The sequence below is a fragment of the Podarcis tiliguerta genome (assembly GCF_965153285.1).
Source record: "Podarcis tiliguerta genome assembly, chromosome: 3".
NCBI lineage: Eukaryota > Metazoa > Chordata > Lepidosauria > Squamata > Lacertidae > Podarcis > Podarcis tiliguerta.
The window spans coordinates 86,771,660-86,793,502 of record NC_139536.1 but is presented as its reverse complement, the minus strand read 5'-3'; the positions used below and the strand labels follow the sequence as shown (position 1 = coordinate 86,793,502).

The window sequence follows — 21,843 nt, the reverse complement described above, 5'->3', positions numbered from 1 at the left end:
TCTCTAATTTAAACACATATGCTCCAAAGAAGTAAAAGGCACACAAAAATAATGAGAATATATCCAAAACCAAAAATAGGCATTTCTGCTGAGGGAAGCATTGTGTTCTGGTGTTAGAAGCAAATATTCCCAGAGGTATTAAGTGTAATATAGAATGATCACACCTAATTTTTACCACCTGGATACTCTCTGTGCCCTGCTGCAATATTGCTGGGAGTTCCTGGGACCAAGATGAAGAACTTGGATCCAGAAAGGCTGAGTTAAAGTCCCTCTGCCATAATGGTTGTGTGATCTTGAGCAAATCAGCCTCACTCTCCCATGTATAAATGGGAAACAACAGCAAGAGCAACCTAACTTACAACCCAACTTTAAATCTAAACCTTTAAAGATTTTGAAAGCACTTTAAAAATAAAAGTGCTATAGGAATGCTTAGCAGCGGGAGTCCATAAGGCTCTGTCATTTCATAAGTGTAAAGGAAATATGTAATGTAATAAAAGCAGAGGGGTAAGTGGGTCAATACTGAGGAGTAAAAGTATCTTTTTTAAACCTGTAATAAAAATAATCAAGAACTGTTCTTCACCCCTTCACAATATAAATCATTGTGATCCTGTTTGACCTTGTATTCCTTGCAGTGGTTGTTGATCCAGCCTATGTGGTTAAATAAGCAAACACATAACATTTATATCTCTGATGTTTCCTCCAAGGAACCCAGGGTGGTGCACATGGTTCTCTGTTCCCCTATTTTATCACCACAACTTGGTAAGCTAGGCTGAGAGAAACGGATTGGCCCAAGATCTCCCAATTAGCTTCATGGCCGAGTAGAGAACTGAACCTGGGACTTCCAGGTCCCAGTTTGACTCTAACTGCAACACTACACTGACCCATGTAATACAGTAGTACCTTGGTTCCCAAACGCCGAATACCTGGAAGTGTTCTGGTTTTCAAATGTTTTTTGGAAGCCGAACGTCCTATGTGGTTGTCGGCTATTGTTTCCGGGGTGCCTGCACCCATCAGAAGCCGCGCCTTGGTTTTTGAACATTTTGGAAGTCAAATGGACTTCCAGAACGGATTAAGTTTGGCGCTTTTGGTTTTGCTATTTATTTTGCATTTTTTTGTTTTTGAGGCTTTTTTGGTTAATTTGTTTTTGTGACTGTGTGGAACCCAGTTTAGCTACTGATTGTGTGACTGTGGAAATGGATAAAAGCACTCCCCCCATCCAAACAATGACTAACATCAGCGCAGGTAAGAAAAAATAATAATTATAATTTTTATCATCTACAATACTGTCTTATTTATTTTATAGAACAGTACATTGATTATTGTTTTCATTTTATGGATCAGTGGTCTCGTTAGATAGTAAAATTCATGTTAAATTGCCGTTTTAGGGGTTGTTTTTAAAAGTCTGGAATGGATTAATCTGTTTTGCATTACTGTCTATGGGAAAGCGCACCTTGGTTTTGGAACACTTTGGTTTTGGAACAGACGTCTAGAATGGATTAAGTTTGAGAACCAAGGTACCACTGTATGGGATTGCTCTACTTGGGACCCACTCCTGCACCACTGGATGTGTGGGAAATGGGAGCTTAACTCTCAACAGTTTTCCCTCAAAACCATGGAAACATCCCATTTTTTAAAGACTGGAGATTTGTAGTCTCTTGAAGAGATACAATTACCAGAATTCGATGGAAGAAATGTAGATGTTTCCTAGTGCATTTTTTCTGCTTGCAAATGAAACCATGCTCTGCCTCAATTCATCTGACCTCTTCCTAGTCTTTCTCCACACTGATTCACTCAGTATTGTTTTATTCACTGGTCAACAGTATGGAATTCTTGTTGAAGGCATGAATGGTGTATTGTGCCTTATGACGTGCAAAAATTGGTATACTGAAGGAATCCAATGATTGCATGAAAGGTGATGGAGAAATGGGAAAAAATAAGGGTTGTTCTGAAAGTAATGATCTGAATCTTGCAAATCATGTACGACGTAAAGTTGACACAGAACACACACCTCCATGGGATATAAGGAATACAGTAGCAACAAAGAGAAGGGACAAGCTTTATTTCATAATTTTTTTTCCTTTTCTTTCTGCAAGCAAAACTGCTTTGATATAAAATGAGTCCAATGATACAGTGCTATCATCCACTCAAGCAAAAGAAAACCTCACGCTGACGTGAATGCAGATTATACTGGCATTCTGATACAAGTGTAATAATTCTAGATTCCAGATGGTGTCTGGCCTTTAAAGCAATGGCACAGAAAATGCTGCAAAATATTGGAGTACTGAAGTACTGGCAAGTGCTCTTTAAGTAACTCTCTCTGTGAATTCTCTGTAGGATAATGTTTGATTAACTGCAGTATGAACTGTGTCTTCTGTTTCTTAGTATCCCTGCCACATGCCTCTTCAAGTCCACTGCGTTAGTTCAAAATGCATAATGTTGACTGTTGTCTTTTTCATTTGTATTAAGACAAAGTTATGAGGTATCCTTTACTGTTAATCTAATGATGAAGTGACAGGCCTTGTTGACTTAGGACGCAAAGACAATTGTACATTCAGTAATTGCTTTTAGTGATCTCTCTACACATTACTGCAAACAACCGTTAGTTACATTGAAAAAAAACTTTCTCCTTTTCACATATGATATGGCATAAACGAAACAAAATTTGACAAAAATCATACACATAAAATAAACAAGACAAATACACAAATAAGGCCATCTGCAAAATTAAAAATCCAACTCTCGTAATATTTCACAATAATTTCTACAGAATATTTTACATCTTAAAAACTTAAATATTTAATGCACAGGAAAAAGGTGGTCTTGACAGAGCCGACCACACTATCTCTTGGAGGACTTGTCTAATTTGCTGGCCGGCGACTTTCTTTGTGGAGTTGGAATTTTGGAAGGTTTTCCAGATGCTGAGCGAGAATTGGGTCGGGGTGTTGGCCTAATTGGGGTATGAACAGTCTCTGATACATCTGAGCACACAGACTGAATTTCTGAAATGTCAAAATCAGATGCGTCACTGCCCCGGCGGCTGCTTGCTCTGCTGCCAGCCTTGCTTCCTGCTCGACTTCCAGGTCTGCTTGGTGTTTTTCTGGTGTCTGCATGAGGAGGAGAAATACACCCATTGCAATTAGAGTGAGCAGGGATAACGAAGGCTGATTTTGTACTGGCATCATCAAGAGCTTCATGGTGCTCCATTATGGGCATCCAGAAATCTACTCAAGCTAGTGCTGCTCTTTCATTACAAACCAGAGGATAAAGCTAACCGTGGCTACTGGTCATGGCAGCTTCTATCTCTGAACACTAGTGGTTGGGTTTCACTGGTAAGGAGGCTGCTGCTACACTCACATCCTGATTGTGGGCTTCCCATCCTGATTGGCCATCATGAAAACATGATGCTGGACTGGATGGTCCTTTTGTCACATTCAGCAGGGACGTTCTGGATGCTACCCACTGGGCACATCAAGTATGCCCTGTTTCAATCCTACATGGATACATCAGAGCCCCTCTGTTATGTGCAGCTGGTGGATACGAGTCAGAGCAATCTACTGTTTTCAATGCCAACTATTTCCCTTTTAAAGTGCTTTGTATCACAAGTGGAACTTTTCACTCTAGCTCCTTCTGCTCTGCTATCATGAAACTCACAAGTTAGACATGATATCAATATGCAGTTCCAATTTTACATCCCACCTTCAGTGAATCAGAATTTCATCAGTACCAAGGCCTTGATTCAAAGCAGGATCTGCCACATTTCAGCCTCCCAGAGAAGCAGATCCAACGCAATGTGTGTACATGCAGTAGTCTACTTTTGACTCTATGTATTAGGTACTAGCATCCCAGATACATTTATTCCAAGCTCTCCAGTGCTCACCTGCAAAATGTGCCCTGACTCTTGTAGCTGCTGTTGAAATGAGGCTGCTGTCTTCTCCAGAATGGAAACCCTTCCCAGACAGATATCCTGGCAATCTAAGTTTACTCCCTTGTATTGGAGTCCCCTGTAGGACACAAGGAGATCTGAATGAAACAAACCCATTATGTTCTACAACAAACAAGAGCTGAATTTAGGACTCCATCCATATCACCTTCTTCGGAACATGCATGGCAAAGAAAAAGCTATTCCAAAAAGTGATGACATAGGAATATTTAGTTAATGAGTTGGAAAGGGAACCAAATGGTAATAATATCTAGTATGTAAAGCACTTTACCTGTCACTGTATCTCTTCCTTCCCTCCCTCAATGTTTCCCAGTTATCAATTTTTAGTTTATAAGCTTCTTGAGAGCAAGAACCTGTCTAGTTTTGCTTACATAACTTGGTAAGGTGCTTTGTACACTGATGACATTGTATAAATGAACATACAAACAAACAAACAAACAAACAAACAAAAATAATGGCTTTTTATATTTACATGTCAAGATGTAATATACCTGCCAACTTAGGATCACACTTCATGTATCTGATGAAGTCAACTCTAAACTACAAAATCATGAGTTTACTCTATGACAAGACATTTTGCTATTTTTTCTGCAACAATGTGTAACATGCCTATGCTTCTGAAAAATGCACCAGTGTGACTAGTCTGAAGGATCACTGTTTAGTCATCAAGGCAATATGGAATTAATTCTGACCAGGGAGGACAATTAAATTGCTGCACTGACACTTCTTTGGTTTGCTGCTAATAGCTAAATGCAAATAGGAAGTTTACATTGAGGCTATGCTATCTGCTTAAGTATGGAGAAAAAGAAAGCATAATATTAGAAACTGTCAGAAATTCATATTCTATATTGTGTTTTAAATCCTGTGGATATTTAGGAGTAATAATTCTGTACATGTAATAAATGTATTTTATGGGAAGGATAGCTAAGTAGGTGTTTCGCAACCTAGTAAGCAAAGCCATACAAAAATCTCAGAAGTTAGTTGTAGAAAAAGCTGGAGGGAAAGTAGCAGAAGTGGTAGCCGCCACAAGCAAGAGCAGTAATAACACATTCTTCTCAGCGCTAACCATCGATGTACTGCATACTCTAATATAATTTTGTATTATGTGAGAAGACAGCAGTATTATGTCAGCAGGAGACAGTCTACTGATTTAATCTTTGGCTCCTTAATCCATAGTAGACTCTTTCAATCTTTTATGCATTTCAGTTCTCAATATTCCCTTGTTCTAAACAAACAACCATTTCCCTATGAGAACTGAGAAATTATAGCTTGGGTTGTTTCCCCAGGATTGGCACTTAATGATACTTCAGATCCTAAATATTCTGGTGGCTGCCACCTACGCAGTGTTCCACAATCACCAGATAATTAATTTTAATGCGTGTTTGTACCATGAGGGCACGAAGTGAGACATTCTTGGTGGCTCCTTGAGATATATGGAACTTCTTTCTCTTGGAGGACCGAGCCAGATACACTCTAAGATATTTTTATTTTCACTCATTTTTAATGGCCAGAGTAAAGCAGATATGGGATAGTTGCAATGCAATCTCACAATTTTATCTAGGTTTCCTAAGCATAGTATTTATAGTTTCTATTTTAATGCCATTTCTTGCTCTGAGCTGTTGGGAAGGGATGGGCTTGAAACTAAACTGAGGCCATAGTTCAGCATGGAATAGAAAGTGTTTTAGTTTATTGATTTTGGTGTGCTTAGCTCTGAGAGGCCTAAGTAATAAATGGGGTCAAACAGAGCCAGAACACCAATGGCATACTATTAGGTAAAATAATATTGGACTGACTTAATGTTAGTGCAGGAATCTGAAACTTCTTGCATTTCACATAACTTTTCATTAGGCAGAATGGTAATGCACCAGGATCTCATATTTATCTAACCGCTTATCTAGAGCAAACTAGATGATTTCAGTTATAAATATCCTAGACTCCACATGTACAGAGCTGATTCCTAGTTTGACCATCGTTATATAGAATTTAAAGACATGCTCATCAAGACCCAAACAAACTCAAATGACTGATCAATTTATAGATTTAAAAAGAGAGAAAGTAAAATTGCTGGATAGAAGATTGAAAACAAACGGAGTGCATTAATATGTAAGGAAGGTACAGCATAGCTGGGCAAGGAACTGTAGTGAATGTTAGCTAACAGGATAGTTTTAGTGAATGTTAGACTAGAATATCCATCCATTACTGTACCTCTGTGGATGACACTTGATATTCAGAGCACTCTGGAGGTTTACAAGGAGATGATGTTTTGCTGTTTATCAACCATGGTTTACCATAGTTGCGTGTTAAATGATGGGGTGTCTGTATGGAACAATGGCAAATCACAAGGGTGAAGAACAGGCGATGGAAAACAATGTCATGGAGAGGAATATTCAGATTATGAATACTGAATCTCACAGTAAAAGTCAAAAACAAAATGACACCAAAACAAAGCAGGAACAGTTGACAAGCATTCTATACAAAAGAGAATGTATGTGTGCTTTTTAAAATGCAATGGTGGGTTAATGGTTTTTTCATTATTGTTTTTTTCCACTTTTCTAATTAGCTTACATGTTTTTTCCCAGGCTTGCACGACCGCTGCGATTGTAAGGGAGGAAACGATAAAAAACTTTTGTTAGCTTTCTTTGAAAAATAAAATAACCAATATCTCCCCTATTTGTTTTAGGGTAGCATTACGGCGAACTGTAGCAAGCTTGGCCTGATTTTATTAACTGCATTCAATTTCATCTGCACCACTCCAGTCATACCTTGGGTGTGCTGGCAGCAAGAGCTGATGTTGGAGCTCCTTGGGCAGGTGGATTTGACACAGACATGGATCTGTTGGGTGAAGCACCCCTTGAAGAAGGTCGTGATCTGCGTCCCCTTTGTCGGAAGGCAGCCATGCTTTGGCTAGCTCCGTCTGCCAAAATGAATTTCTCACGTAGCTCCATGTTCGTCCTCCCCTTAGCTAGAGGATGCGAAAGAGAGAAATTGAGAAGTCTGATTATTTCCCCGGCTGCCTGTCCATATCGCTGGCTTTGCTAGAGCTAAACAAACAGGCCAAACAATTCAAACACATTAGTGAGTAATGCATTTGTTTGAGACAAAAAAAGTTCATTTGCAGAATATGCGCATCTAACATTTTACGCTAGCAAAAGATGAACTGCGCATCTAACGTTTTATGCTAGCAGAGATGAACTGCTGTCAACATAAATCAGCATGATAATGGAATGGCTCAACATGCTATTTGGTTACCAATGCACAGACTCAACCTGAAGACCCATTTGACTAATGCTACCACTGTTTGGATGATTCAGAAACAGATGCTGGCTACGATGAGTAAACATGGAGAGAAAAGCATAAAACCATATTAATTCTAAGCTATATAGTAATGCAGTTGGGCAACATGCAATGACAAACAGAAACTCCCAAACTGTAAAGAAGTGATGGGATGCTGGGCACAGACAAACGCAGGTAAAGAGGCAAAGGTGAGAACTTCCCACAAGGTTCAGATGCGTGAACAGGTTAGCATTTGGTTTTCTCTGTCTTAATGGCAATTGCTTTTGAAACACTCTTTCCGAGCGTGTCAAAGGAAATTTAGAAGCAAGCTCTCAAGCACCAGCCAGTGCAATAAGTGTTAAGGCTAAAAAATGTGAAACGTGAAGCATTGTGTTAAATATATATTTGTATATATCAAAGCAGAGTGGGTAGGAAATGGAAAAGAACATTAAGAACAGGAGAGACAAAGAGAGGGGTTTGCCAACCTATAGTAGGCTGAGTGGTAATTGAAGAGTTTGATTCCGAACGTAACATTTTACTCCCATGATGATGAACTAGAAAAAATGACACAGGATATGGGTCATATTAAAAGAAAATTGTTAGCAGGAGAAGAAATCAATTACAGCAGTTGCATATGCAAGAAGATTCAAAGCTGCAGGCCAAGGACAGATCTTAAGTGATTAAAAGTTCTCGCAAAGTGTTCCTAAGCAAGGCCATGGAGTTTTCTTCAGCAAAAGAAACCACTCTTGGTGTAAGCTCAGCTGCAGACAGTCCCAATGTCATCATGTAGGTAAAAAAAAGAAAGCAAGTGGTTTCGTTGCCATCTTCAAAAAGGGAGGTTCTATCTTCATACTTCTTAAGGTTGCATGAAATGAGGACACAACACATCACACAGTGCTTTAATAGAATGAAACCTAGTCACCATTAAGACACCCAACAGGTTTGCATATGATTTACAGTTTCCACATAAGAGCTAGTGTTTCCATGACAGATTTGATGAAGAATGCAATCTTACGTTCCATCCTTTTGAGGCAGGTTTATCTCTGAAATTATGTTGCCCTTTGAAAGGGATTTTGTAGGTGAAGTACCCCACAAATGGAAAACAAAAAAATTCAGACTCATATTCAGTAATACTGAAAATCACAAATGAACTTTCCTTGCTGAAAATCTGTTTCAGAAAAAAATAATCTCTCCATATTGACTCAATTTACACATAACGCTAAACCATGGTTTATGTTAGTGATGAGCTGTAGTGAGCTCTTGACTTCTCCCCTGCCTTGTCCTCCTCTGGTGTGGCCGTGAAAAAGGATAAGAAGCTTCTGCTTTCACTTTAAGTAACTACAGTTTTGCATGATGTCCAAACCTAGATGTCCAAATTAACCTTAACTATGGTTTATTGAAACAAGTCATCTTCCTAAACTATGGTCTGAAGTTGGTTTGTTTAAATAAGTGGTTAAGATTAACCACATTTTGTCCAGATCCAGATGATAAAAAGCTGTGGTTAATTTAAAACAGAAGTTAATGCTTCCTCGTAGTTGTACTGGAGGAGGAAGGGAAAGGCATAAACTACAGTAGCAGCCATCACATGTGTGGGTGGGTAAATATCATAATAGTTTTTGGAAATTCAGAGATCTTCCATATTTGTATACACTGGTGTTGAAGAAACCAATTCCTGTAATGGGAAGCTTGGTGACAATCAGCTGGAGATACCAGCTGTTGTTGTTTTTTAAAAGCAGCAACAATAAATATGTCAAATCAAGTACTGTTCACCTGACTTAGGTGGAACATGGGTGGATTGTAGGCATCTCACAATGTAAGAATAAAATAGAACATCTAATGTGTTATTATAGGAGTCAATTACATTCAGTCAGAATGCTGCATTCCACTTTTGTTCTGTTAAGATTCTTCAGAGTAGAGTATGAGATGGGATGATGGAATCAGGGGGATTATCAATGCAGGCTGTGTAACTATCTCATTTATTCCTGTACAGCAGGAATGTAAAATGTGACTCAAGCATAACATAATTAAAACAGAATTGAAGCAAGTTTTCCACCAGAGGCACAGTTCACCCTTTTTCTCAACACTACAGGTAACATCCAGTCATATGATCCTTTACTAAACAGCAGGAATTTTAAGTTGTAGTTTCAATTGTATCTGATAAAATTGTGGCTGGATAAGTAAGCATTAGCCTGATTAAGGAAAAAGAAATATATAGCCCTAAGAAGCTGTATACCACCACAATGTTTACATTTCAGTCTGAACTTGCAGCATTACGTATAGAATTCACAGTTTTAACTACAGAGAAAAATAATCTAATATATGCCCAATAATGTTTTCTGTAGCTACTTTTCATTTTTGAGAAATAGAGCATTACGTTCACCACCCCATCTTAACATTCCTTTGTACATTCACAACATAAAACTGGGTGATGCCCTTTATATTATTCCCTCTGGGATTAGCAAGTAGTCACTATTTTACTTACCATTTCCACTGAACTTCTGGAATTTTGCCCCCCAAAGTGATTGCTTCACTTCACCTCTTGGTGAGCCTAGCCCAACCACTCCCATGCCAACTGCATTCTATCAACACACACAGCAGGCAGACCTAGGACCCAGAAATGATTTCAACTAAACCCAGGCTACCTTCTGTGAATCAGGTTTTAGGCTTATAAGGCTGTTAAGATGCCACAGTTAAATCTGCTTACAAATCTGGGCTCAATAGAATAGAATTCTTGGAAGACCTAGGCCATAAACCAGTGAGCCATTTCCCCCTTCAGCTGTTCACCATGAGCCAGGCTACATGTTACACTCACCATAAGAGTGGTCCCACCACAGTTTCTGCTCTTCCCCCCTCCCAACTCTGAGGAAAAATTAGCTAACAACAGAGAAAAGGGGAGATAACCAATGGACAGGGAAGGGAAGCCAGAACTTCCTCCTTTCCTGTATGTGTGGTTTCTGTGTTCCTGACAGCTTTTCATTCTGTTGGTGTGAGAGAGCCAAAGAAATTCCTTTTAAGTCAAGCTCTCACATGGTGAATGCAATGCATAGCCAGAGTATACAGAAGCTTTCCAAACTTTTCATGTTTGTGCCACACTTTTTAGACATGCATCATTTCAGGATAGTAATTCAGTTTTGCATCATTTCACGACACAGTAATTCAGTTTTACTAGCAAACCAGAGGTTAAACTAACCCCTTTCTAGCTCTGGGAGGAGCGTGGGGAGCATTCGTGTGGCACACCTACACACTGCAGCCAACACTAACGTGTTGCGACACAGAGTTTGGAAAGCTCTGATCTACGTATCTTCAGTAGGTAGTCCTTAAAAATAGTAAGATGTACCATATATAAGTAGGGCATCGTAAGTGAATCAGTGTTTAACTAAACCAGGAATTTATACAGTTTACATTTCATCCTTCTAACCTTACCACCCTAGTTAATCCATGACAGCAGTTGTATACACACTATTAATGAGTTTAATAGTCATATGTAAAGAAGTCTTCCTACATACCTCTGCAAGGATCATTTTTCACTAAGAACTCATCAAGTGCCATCCATCCGCCTCCAACTCGAACCATAACAGTGCTCCGCAGAATGCGGACAAGACGGAGTTGCTGGGAGTCACCAAACTGTGCAGGAAGACAGGAAATCAAGCTCAAGGTTTCCTACAAGTTCTAAACAGCACGGTGCGCTCCAAGCCAAGAGGGTTAAAATTAGCCACGCACAATAAGCTCCTAAATCATTAGTAGAAAAATCACCAAAGAGTTTTGCATTATGCATATAGTAAAAGGTTGTTTTCAAGTTGAATGCAACTGCATTAACCCAAAAGGTAGCAATGAGATTGGTGGGGGAGGGGAGGGAGGCAGAGCACAAGGGTATAATGCTGCTAGGTTTGATTCTTGAGAGCCACATGGATGTTTCTCAGATCTTTTCAAAGGAGAAAAATCAGTCATGTGATACATGAAGCTATTGTATCATGGAATTGTACTGTCAATACTAAAACCTTCACTGATCTCTTCTTGCAAAAATGATAAGAATATTTCCACCGAAATATGGATTAGAACTCATTATGAGGACACATCCACAGAACAAATATTACAGTGATGACCACTGAATAAGTCAGAAAAACAGACTTTTATTGTTATTTCATAATTTCTTTTTCACCCTCTTGCCTTCTGGAAAGCTGCCCCTTAGAATAGCCACTAAGGGCTTTTCTAGGCAAGTGTTGTATCATGTAACAAATAGGGATCCAGAAATCTTTCTTCAGGGATGCCCTTCTTCAAGGGGTGCTAATTTTTTTAGCATTTTGTGCCATTCTCCCACACATTGTGTGTATTTCTATAGCCAGTGTGAGAAGAAAGTAAGAATAAACTGGATTAGGGCAATGGCCCATCTAGGCCATCCTGCTCTTACAGTGGCCAAACCAGGTGCTTGCGGGAAACCCACAAGCAGAATTCAAGTACAAGAGCACTCTCCCCTCCTGTGGTTTGCAGCAACTGGTTTTCATAATCCTTAGTGCCTCCAACTGTGGAGGCAGGACACAGCCATCATGGCTAGCAGCCTTAAACAGCCCTCTCCTCCATGAATTTGTCCAATCCTCTTTTAAATTCATTTAGGTTGATAAACTATTGCTGCCTCCTGTGGGAGTAAGTTCCACAGTTTATGAGCTGCATGAAGAAGTACAGTATTTTTTGCTCTATAAGACTCACTTTTTTCCTCCTAAAAAGTAAGGGGAATGTGTGTGCGTCTTATGGAGCGAATGCAGGCTGTGCAGCTATCCCAGAAGCCAGAACAGCAAGAGGGATTGCTGCTTTCACTGCTTTCTCGCTTCTGAGATTAAGAATATTTTTTTTCTTGTTTTCCTCCTCCAAAAACTAGGTGCGTCTTGTGGTCTGGTGCATCTTATAGAGCGAAAAATACGGTAACTTTCTTTTATCATCCCTGAATCTTCCAACATTCAGCCTCATTGGATGGCCAAGGGTTTGAGTGTCATTAATTAGGTAGCTATTGAACCATTAGTGGCATGTCTCCACTTTTCTAGTAAATGTTTTTACTGTCTATTTTATTCTTTTAAGTTTCATTTTTCTTACTTCGTTAGATGCTGGCTGAACTCCATTATACTACCCCAACACGCAGCATTTTAAAGTAAACCAATAACTGGCCAGCACCAGCAAGACTATCCTTTGAACTCAAAGTAATAATGCTGCAATTCTGCGAATACTTTATATTTGTTAAAAAAAACCCTAAAAAAACAACAACTTGAAGGCTGCAGACTCCCCCTCCCCAATGCTAGAGCTCACATCTCCTTCCAGAAGGATAGTCTCCCCAACTTTAATGATGTGGTAATTTTCAGTTGCAAATACGCAGCTTCACTAGCACAAGTATCAGTTTAGAGTTGGGGGGGGGACAAACAAAAAACCCCTCGCATGGTGGGGGCAGGAGCTGGCATCCTCCAAGGGTCTAAGGCAGTGGTGGCAAACCTTTTAGAGACCGAGTGCCCAAACTGCAACCCAAAACCCACTTATTTATTGCAAAGTGCCAACACGGCAATTTAATATGGGATAATAATGATTGTCTTCATGCACACATACAAATAAATATAAATAAATAAATAAACCCAGCCAGATGGACGGGGTATAAAATATTATTATTATTATTATTATTATTAATAATAATAATAATAATTTGCTCTTTTTTGTTACTGGCAACCCAGCAGCCGCAGCACTTGTGTGTGTTGCGAAGCAGGCTGTTAGGCAGAGCGCTCTCAGGATACTTTCCCTGCATGTGGGTGTGTATAGATGTCTGTCTGTTTTTCACTCTCTCTGTGGCCCTTCTCTCCCGAGCATCGGGGAACAAGAGAGAAGCAGAGAGGAAACAGACAGACAGACAGACAGAGGACTCAGCGTGGGACTCGGGGAAACCCGCAGCTGGCAAGCGACTGAGCCATTCACCAGGGAAGCTGGAGCCACTATGTTGGGTTGGGGATTGGGTGGGCAGGAAGGAGAACTGAGGCTCATTGGCTTTGCAGCGTGCAGGCAGCAAGGTCTCCTGTTGTGAGGTGTCTTCAAGGAGCAGCTCGCCTCCACCCCTTCACTTCTCCCAGCCCCTCTTCATGACATTCACTCCTTCTGCACCTCGCCCACCCTCTCACTGGCTCTCCCTCTTCCCCACCCGGTCTGCGCTCTCCAGAACAAGCGAAAGAGCAACCTCCTTCTGAGTTCAAAAAAAGGAGGTAAAGTCAGAGAAATCAGGCTTATGCAAAAGCCAGGCACAAGCATCCCAATGTGGCACATTGCAAAGCTGCCCCCTCTTCCGTGTGTTTTGCTTTGCACAAGCATGGCCCAGCATAGTGCTCCCCTCCCTGGCATGGGAGGGCAGGCTCCTTCTCCACCCCAACCCCGCTCTGCATCTTGGATCTTGAAAACAGCAGCACAGCCCGAGCCTGCTGTTTGTCCTCAAGGGTAAGAGACAGACCCTTCTGTTAATCGATGGCTAGCCGAGCTGTCGCTCCCCGCCAAAATAAAAATCCAAACCTGCTTCGGATCCAAACCCACACTATCACAACCCACTGTCTCCATGCTTCCTTACCCAGCGCCCTGTCTGTCTTAAACTGCAGCGTTGGGGAGGGGGGAGCTGGTTGGCCAGCACACAACTCTCCCCCACGCTACTGTGGGCAGCGTGCACTCTAGGGAGCATTTCCTGCCCACACTGGCGGGGGGGGGGGGGCTGAATGTCTGCCAACCAGCTGGTTGTTGTCGCGCAACTCCCCTGATGCTGCTGAGGGCGGCATGCACCTTAGGGAGCGTTTCCTACCTGCACTGGCATGGGGGGAGCGGCTGTCCCTTTGCCAACCCCCAGTAACAGCCCTGCATGCCATCTTGCGTGCATGCCATCAGAGAGGGTTCTGAGTGCCCACTCTGGCATGCATGCCATAGGTTCGCCACCACTGGTCTAAGGAGAACAAGTGTGCAAAATTGTACTTCTGCTGTACTTTGTCAAAAGTTTTAGGAAGGTACATAAATGCTGGTCCTTCAATTTAGTGATTTGGAAATGCTGCAAAATCCCTTAGGTCTCTTATAGCCTGTCCACATGTTCTTATGCAAGTCGTTTGAAAGCATAGCTCCGCTCTTTGAATGTAACATGCATTCCAGACATACTTCCTTTTAACACATATTTCCTCTCTCCATATTGGTTTTATAACTGGTTTTGGTTTTAAAGCATTAATGTGCCAGTTATGAAAGCATCTGGAAAGGGGTGCTCAAACAACATTCTTTCCAAATGTTACAGTGCACACACCACACACCAAGTCTGAGGGCCCTTTAATATGTACAAGTAAACAATCACTTACTGAAATGTGAAATAAAGAAAGAAAAACAACTGACTCCCCTCCCAAATATCCTGGAGCCTTAGCAAAATTCGTTGGTGATCTAAAGGACTCATTGTACACTCTGTTGCTTCGTATATTAGTACACATGGTGAAAATCTCTGCACCATTATAGCATAATTTTCAGGCTCATTCAAGTGGCTTAAAGCCTACTTCTCCCAATCCATGAATGTAAACACATGTTTGCATTTGGGGCAACATGTTTAGCCTTAATCTGAGATATGAATGAGCCTTCTGGCAATGCACAGAGACTCTTCCCTCTTTAACTTATTGCAATAAGCCGATAAGTCTTCAATTAACCATAATTTCCTGTTACGTCCAAAATGGGAAACTATGGTTTACAATGTTCAGAACAACCCAGGATCTTAAACCATGGTCTGAAGTTGGTTTAAGATCCTAGCTTGTTCTGAACATTGCAGCCATAGCTTCCCAGTTTGGATGTAGTGGGAAAGTATGTCTAATTGAAGGATTATTGCAGCATGCAGAGAAGAGAGGAGGGAAGAGCAATGCAAGGACAGAGTGTATGGGCAACAAGGCTCATGCATACTTTGGTTCAAGATGCTGATATAGAATGATCTGAGCCAGGCCGATAGGGAACTAAAATGTGGTATAAGGATGGCCACCTGAGTTTCTCCTTCACTCTTTATATGCACATTTCAAATCTCCTTTCCATGACATTAGTATCAAATCACTAATACATAAAGTGTCTCCAATAGTTCCAGTGGATTTCTTACACTACCATTGCAAAACGCTATGAATCATAGCTAATGTTGTCAGACTGTAACTGAGAGACCTGACTCAGCTGGCAGTAAGGTTTCCATCAGCAGAATGAGGAGAGAAACAGGTTTGGGATATTTCCCCCTTCCCCGCTGCAGACCCCCCCACAGTCTCACTAAATCTGCCATGGAGGGTCCAACCCTGTGTAGCAGATTTAAAGGAGGGTTGGCTGCAGAGGGGAAGGGGGAAATATCCCAAACCTGCTTCTCTCCTCATTTACATTCCCCACTGTAATAAGAACGTGTTCTGCTCTTTTCTTTTCCTGCCATTGTGATTCACCCCAAACTGCTGCACAGCACACCTGCAGGCCTGACCATTGCAGCAAGTGGAGGAAGGGAAGGACAACAGGACCAGGGGAGAAACAGCAGGACAAGCCATGGCTGCCTCACTTCTAACTGTACTGTGCAATCTGAAAAGCTCACTAGCAGACTGCAGGGTTACAACCTTTAAATCCCAACCAATGCAAAAGACCTCAATCTTCCATATTATCAATCCAACTCATCCAAATCTCTTGTCGTAGGTGGACAAGAGATTTGGATGAGTTGGATTGATAATATGGAAGATTGAGGTCTTTTGCATTGGTTGGGATTTAAAGGTTGTATCTGATCCCCCATTACAGGTAGGATCTTAGAGCCACCCTGTTCCCTGGGAGAAAAAAATAGTCAGAGGGATTCAGCACTTCTTAGCTCGGATTACTGTGATATGTAAGACCAGATTCTTCATGTGGGTACCTATGGGGAGTTCTTCCCAAAGATCACACTAGAATAAAATGCTGGATTTCATCCTTGGAAAGAAGCTAAGGTAAGCACTACTTGCTTTACAGCCAAATCATGTAACTGAGTTTAATTTTTCATGTACCTTACCGAGACACAGCTTAAGCAAAGGGAGAAAGGCATGTTACTTTTGGGAACCAAACAAGAGGAAAGCATATAAAGTTAACAAATTGAGAATACCCAAAGTAATTAGTGGCTGAATATTTTCTTTCTTTCTTTTTTTACTCACAAGATTTTATGCTGCATCAACTGTATTTTCTGATGGTCCTTTTTTGGGGGGGGATGTGCTCCACTATATATGGCAGCTCCTGAATAAGTCTGGGGAGATTTCCCTTTGAGCCAATAAAGCCTGGGAGATCGTTTTGGGAAACCACATCTGTCACCGTTATGATATTTTGGGGCACTTACCCTTTGCCCCCCAGTTCTTCTTTCCCCGAGCCCATTTAGGTAATTAACTTCTACTACTGTTGTGCCAAATGATCCCTAATCTCAGGTGTCACTCTGCTGCAGTCAGGAGTAAGCAACCTGCCCCAGTCCCCCAACTCCCATTTGGGAGTGGAACATTTCTCTCCCCATTTTCCAGACGGCACAATGCTTCAACATTGCCACTTGCAGCTCCAGTGCTTCCTGTCTCATTCATTTAATGGTGCTGAGGCAAAGCCACACCCACCCTCCTGAAGAAAGCAGGAGAACAAACTCCCTTCACTACATCATCTAGGAAATCAAGAACATCGTATCATGCAAAATGGGAGTGGCTTTAGAATTGGGAGCAAAGTGGGCTAAACAAAGGCAAAAGTTAAGATTATATAATGTATTAGCATGGATGGCATGAGAAGGAAAATTTAGCTTATTGTACTCATGTCAGAGTAGGTGAAACTTTAAATCACAAATGGGATTTTTTTACACTGCATAATGTTGAGTAATCTCATTCTAAAAATCTATATAATCTTCCTTTACTATTAGGTTCCACAGGGAATAGATTCTAAGAAAGGATGATACAGCGGAACCTCGGTTTTCGAACATAATCCGTTCCAGAAGACCGTTCGACGTCCGAAATGTTCGAAAACCGAAAACTGAACCCTCAATACAATAGGGAAACTCAAAACGGAAGCCGCATAGCACGTTCAGCTTCCAAAAATCATTCGAAAACCAGAGCAGTTACTTCCAGGTTTTCGGCGTTCGGAACCCGAAACGTATGACAACGGAGGTATTCAACAACCGAGGTTCCACTGTACTAACTTCTAAGAAGCAAGAAGAATGATGGACTGCACACGAAACAAAACAGAAATAGGCAGTCTTTACCTGGGATGCAGTCTGCATGGTGCCCAATTTGCAGTGATGGTTTTTATGGAAATGCAATTTCCCTATTCAATTTCTAATTGAATGTCCTTTTTTGTTTTTGGCAAAAGCTTTAAAAAGCGCAAGGTCCTGGATCATCTTACAGTGGAATGCAGCATGGAAATTTAAAGGATACTCCATATATGAATCACAGTAAAATCTAAACAGCAATTCCAGTGTGTAAACCACAGGAAGAATGCCCAAAGGCATTTGCACAACCAATTAATGCAGTCTATTATCTGGTTCCCTTAAAAGTAATCTCATTAATGAGGCAGCAGCAGGCAAAAAAGGCAATTCCCAAAACAAGGAAACCAGTTAAGCATTTCCAGAGAGGCATCGTAGCTGACCAACAATGAATTAGCTTAGGGTGAAAGGGGAGGGGAGGACAAACCACTGCAAGCTGAAATGATGACGTATTAAAAGAATACTAGGAACTCCATAACACATTCCACTGTTTATACCTGATTTCCCAGGAAGAACTGACAAGAGATGGAAAATGGGAGAAAGACATAATTAGTGTAACAGGAAATCCTCTAGAACACACTCTAACAGCACATACACATTCTAAATCTTCCAATTTAGTATGTAGCTTAGAGATGTGCTGATAACATCAGCTGTCTGGGCTGTTAATGCTGTCAGACCTGACTCCTATGACACCTATCTATTGCTTGCTGTATAATCTGATTTCCTTCCGCCAAATTCTCAATGGAAAATGATATTGCTGAATTGAAATGAAAGAAGGGGACGACAATTTGGTAGATCCCCCCTTGATATCTACTTGTTGGTTTTTCTGGCACATTTTCTATCTAGAAAAAGGAAAGCATGCTTCAGCGAAATCAAAATCAAACAAAAAGAAAAGACAGGATGGTGATGACAGAGTACAACTTTATTCAAATATGTTTGGAAGGCTAATACACTCCCAACTGTTTGCTCTGTTGGAAAAAAATAATAATTCTAATTCAGAAGTTAATGAATGTTCCACTATAAAACCTTGAAAGCTGTAGGTATAACTTGGTGCACGCATGGAATATTTGTAACAGGCATTAAGCTCTATTACTTGGAAGTTTCATCAAAACCCAGGCTCCTTTGGAAAGTTATAATAGTAGCTTTTCTTCTTCTTCAGTCACAAGCTAAAAGATCAGATGGGGTGGTTAAAGAACAGCTGTGGTGCATGAGGTGGGGTCCTGCCACTGCGATACCCTGTTGGCTGCAGTGGTGCTGACGCTTGCTGGGGATGCGATGGGGGGGCCAGAGAAGAGATGAGGGCAGGAGACCACTGGGTTAACAGCAGTGGTGGCCACAGGGGCACAATCATCTGCACCTACCACGACTACTCTGCTGCCACCTCACCCCAGAGAATGATAGCGCCTGCAGCCAAGAGGGTGGCGCAACAGCAGCATCTCACTTTATGCACTGTGGCTGGTGAAAAATGCAATAGGGTCCAAAATGATGATGTTGATGTTGTTTTTTAAAAAAGAGAAAATACATCAAATTCACACTGTATTATTAATTTAGTTAAATTACTCCTTTGCAGAATAGGGGAGTGTAAATCCAACAGATAACATGACTGTTTTCTATACTTACTCTGTACTTGTTATCACCAATCTGCTCCACTTGGAATCGCTTTGCGCATTTACATTTTGCTACCTGCCTTGTCACCTGTCAAAACGACAATCAGAAGCAAATTATATTAATTGCCATTTATGGTAAATCGTGGAATCAGGTCAAGAAAACAATGGGACTACAGTGGTACCTTGGTTTACAAACTTAATCCGCTCCTGAAGTCCGTTCTTAAACCAAATCCGTTCTTAAACTGAGGTGCACTTTCCCTAATGAGGCCTCCCGCTGCCAGTGCCCTTCCACCGTTCGGCTTCTGTTTGTAGACTGAAGTAAAGTTCACAAACAGGAATACTACTTCTGGTTTTGCAGAGTTTGTAAACTGAATAGTTCATAAACAGGGCTGTTCGTAAACCGAGGTACCACTGTATAAATTCAACATGCAATTTCAGAGAAAGATACTTTAGAAAGAGGCTGAGGGGCGGGGAGGGGGGAAGGGAGAAGAGCACCTCATCTTCAATTTTGTCAGCATCTGTCAGAGGCTTGTATGCATCTTTGTTCGGATGAAGTGCCGCTACAAACTCGTAGTAGTCAATATAGCCATCACCATCTCTGTCAAAGATATCCGCTACTGCACTCATTTCCAATCGACTAGTAGGAAATTCTGCAGATGAAAAGAACAGTTCAAGTTAAAATGAACAACTCTTACCAATAACGTTTCGGGAAACTGATGACTTACTAGCATTCCAAAACTCTGAGGAATTAAATTTAATATGCAAATGATCGAACTTTGCTTCAAAACTTACTTGAAGAAAGAATCCCATCAATAAATTCCTGTCTGGTTATCTTTCCATCCTGATCTTTATCTATCCTCCTAAAGAAGTCCATGACTCGAGATTTCTTATGGTTCATCCAACGCATATACTTCTTCCGCCAAATATCAAAATCAAAGTTGGCAAATTCTTTCAGCTTGAGACAAAAGGAAAAATGGAAAAAAAGAGGTGAACTGTCTTATGAGATATACATATAATCACGATGCTAAAGTTCAGAGCAGATGTTAATGTGCAAACTGGAAGCCAACCTTAGGAGTCTTTCCCTTGCCCTCCCCAAAACCCCGTTCCCTTTTTTTGAAACTAAAGTATGAAGGGGGCTTACAAATCCTTAATCATCACTATGATCACCACTCAAGTAACTCTAAACCATGGCAAACTCTGACAAGGAAAGTGGTGAATTTGTTCTGAAGGGAGTACAGGGAAAGTGGAAGGAGAGCATACATCCCAATATTATGTCTACACAACACCAATGGCACTCCATGCTGATTTCTGCTTATGTGATATATTTCCATCACAAAAAAGCAAGGGAGAAATTAACATAATTAATGTAAATCATTTTAAATATAATTAATGTAAATCACTTTGAAATACCTTTGTAATAAAAGTGAATAATAATAATGATGCACAAGCAGGGCCTTCACATAATTGGGTGTTGGTACGCACTGACCAGCACATAAGCTACTTCTGCCTGTCAAAGGAAGGGTATCTGCCTGGTCCTCCACCACACGAAGAGGAGTGGCCAATAAGACATGAACCAAGGCTTAGTTATAGCAAACACATCTGCTGTTTACTGACCTCCTCTAATCGGTCTAAAGCATCATTAAGTTTCCTTCTTCTTTCCAGAGCCAGAAGCCAGACTTGCTGCCATTTGCTGACCAAGAGGTTCACCCGTGGATTCTTGGTTTCAATCTGAGCCTGTGCACCCGAGGGATACATGCTTGGTGTTGGGGAACGCTTTCCTGTTAAAATACAGAAAAATGTACTGTACTTCTGCTTCTCAAGGCAATGTAAACAAAAGGTAACATAGCATACATGCCTGTTTCTATAGGAAGAAGGGAGAGGCCTAACATGCCTGTGATTCCAGGTGGCATCTAACAGAAAGGTAGGTTTGGCTTTAGGGCCAAAGGTTCCTGACCCTGTAGACAATACTGTCCACTTCATAAATCAGAAGTAGTAAGTTAAATTCTGACAGCTTTTAAATAATCAGTTAATGACTAAAGGCAATGATATATGTGATGCCACATATATATATATATATGTGTGTGTGTGTGTGTGTGTGTGAGAGAGAGAGAGAGAGAGAGAGAGAGAGAGAGAGAGAGAGAGAGAGAGAGAGATCATTACTTACTTCCTCCTCTTCCTTTATCCAGTACAGGAATATGAGAATGAATTGGACCAGATTCAGCTGCTTTCCTTTTATGCGTCTTAGTAACCTTATCCACATCAGGCTGTTTTCTAGTCATTTCCTCCATGAATGTCTGCAAGTAAAGGGTGGTTGCTTTGGCTAACAATGCACAACAATAATTTGCAACATACCGTTTGGGGGTACAAAGGTTCTGATCCAGATGTCTGTGGGATCTCCCATGCATGCACAGAACTCCTACTTCACATGCTGATTTCTCTCATATCTAGATTAGCATCTACACTGGTTACAGCATCTCCTTGCTAACACCTGAATGCCTGTACAACTACCTTGCCTGCCATGAGCACGTTGATGAGAACAACAATATGGGCTGTGGCTTCTTGAGCTACATGCTCAGATTAAAAGAAAGCACTTCCACCAACCTCCAAGTGTTCCAAAGTGCATGTTTCTCCCACAATAAGGATATTGATCTCATGTCCCAAATAGTAATGACAAAGTTCTCCTAACTGGCTTGCCAACAAGGAAAATACTCAACTTTGACTTTATGAAGGAACTATGTGGTCCCAGAACAATTCTAAGGCATCTTGTAGAATGTAAAGTTGAAAACAAGCAA

General features: G+C 41.0%; 1 protein-coding gene across 49 annotated transcripts in view; it reads right to left on the bottom strand.

Annotated features, from left to right (window-relative positions):
* Window positions 1-2,042: 2,042 nt before the first annotated feature.
* The window catches only part of DST (dystonin), a 315,621-nt gene continuing 295,820 nt past the window's right edge, over window positions 2,043-21,843 (bottom strand). For 33 of the 49 annotated variants that reach the window (XM_083431241.1, XM_083431260.1, XM_083431249.1 and 30 more), the window contains 12 exons: window positions 21,216-21,345; window positions 20,666-20,829; window positions 19,844-20,006; window positions 19,547-19,701; window positions 19,065-19,139; window positions 17,942-17,959; window positions 10,720-10,837; window positions 7,699-7,767; window positions 6,703-6,902; window positions 6,146-6,256; window positions 3,878-4,001; window positions 2,043-3,104 (listed from right to left, as the gene is read on the bottom strand). In XM_083431241.1, coding sequence (XP_083287367.1) covers window positions 2,839-3,104; window positions 3,878-4,001; window positions 6,146-6,256; window positions 6,703-6,902; window positions 7,699-7,767; window positions 10,720-10,837; window positions 17,942-17,959; window positions 19,065-19,139; window positions 19,547-19,701; window positions 19,844-20,006; window positions 20,666-20,829; window positions 21,216-21,345 — 1,593 coding nt within the window. In that variant the 3' untranslated portion in view covers window positions 2,043-2,838. Of the gene's footprint in view, window positions 3,105-3,877; window positions 4,002-6,145; window positions 6,257-6,505; window positions 6,533-6,702; window positions 6,903-7,698; window positions 7,768-10,719; window positions 10,838-17,941; window positions 17,960-19,064; window positions 19,140-19,546; window positions 19,702-19,843; window positions 20,007-20,665; window positions 20,830-21,215; window positions 21,346-21,843 lie in introns of all 49 variants that reach the window. The other 16 variants (XM_083431285.1, XM_083431275.1, XM_083431277.1 and 13 more) reach the window with 7 other exon arrangements.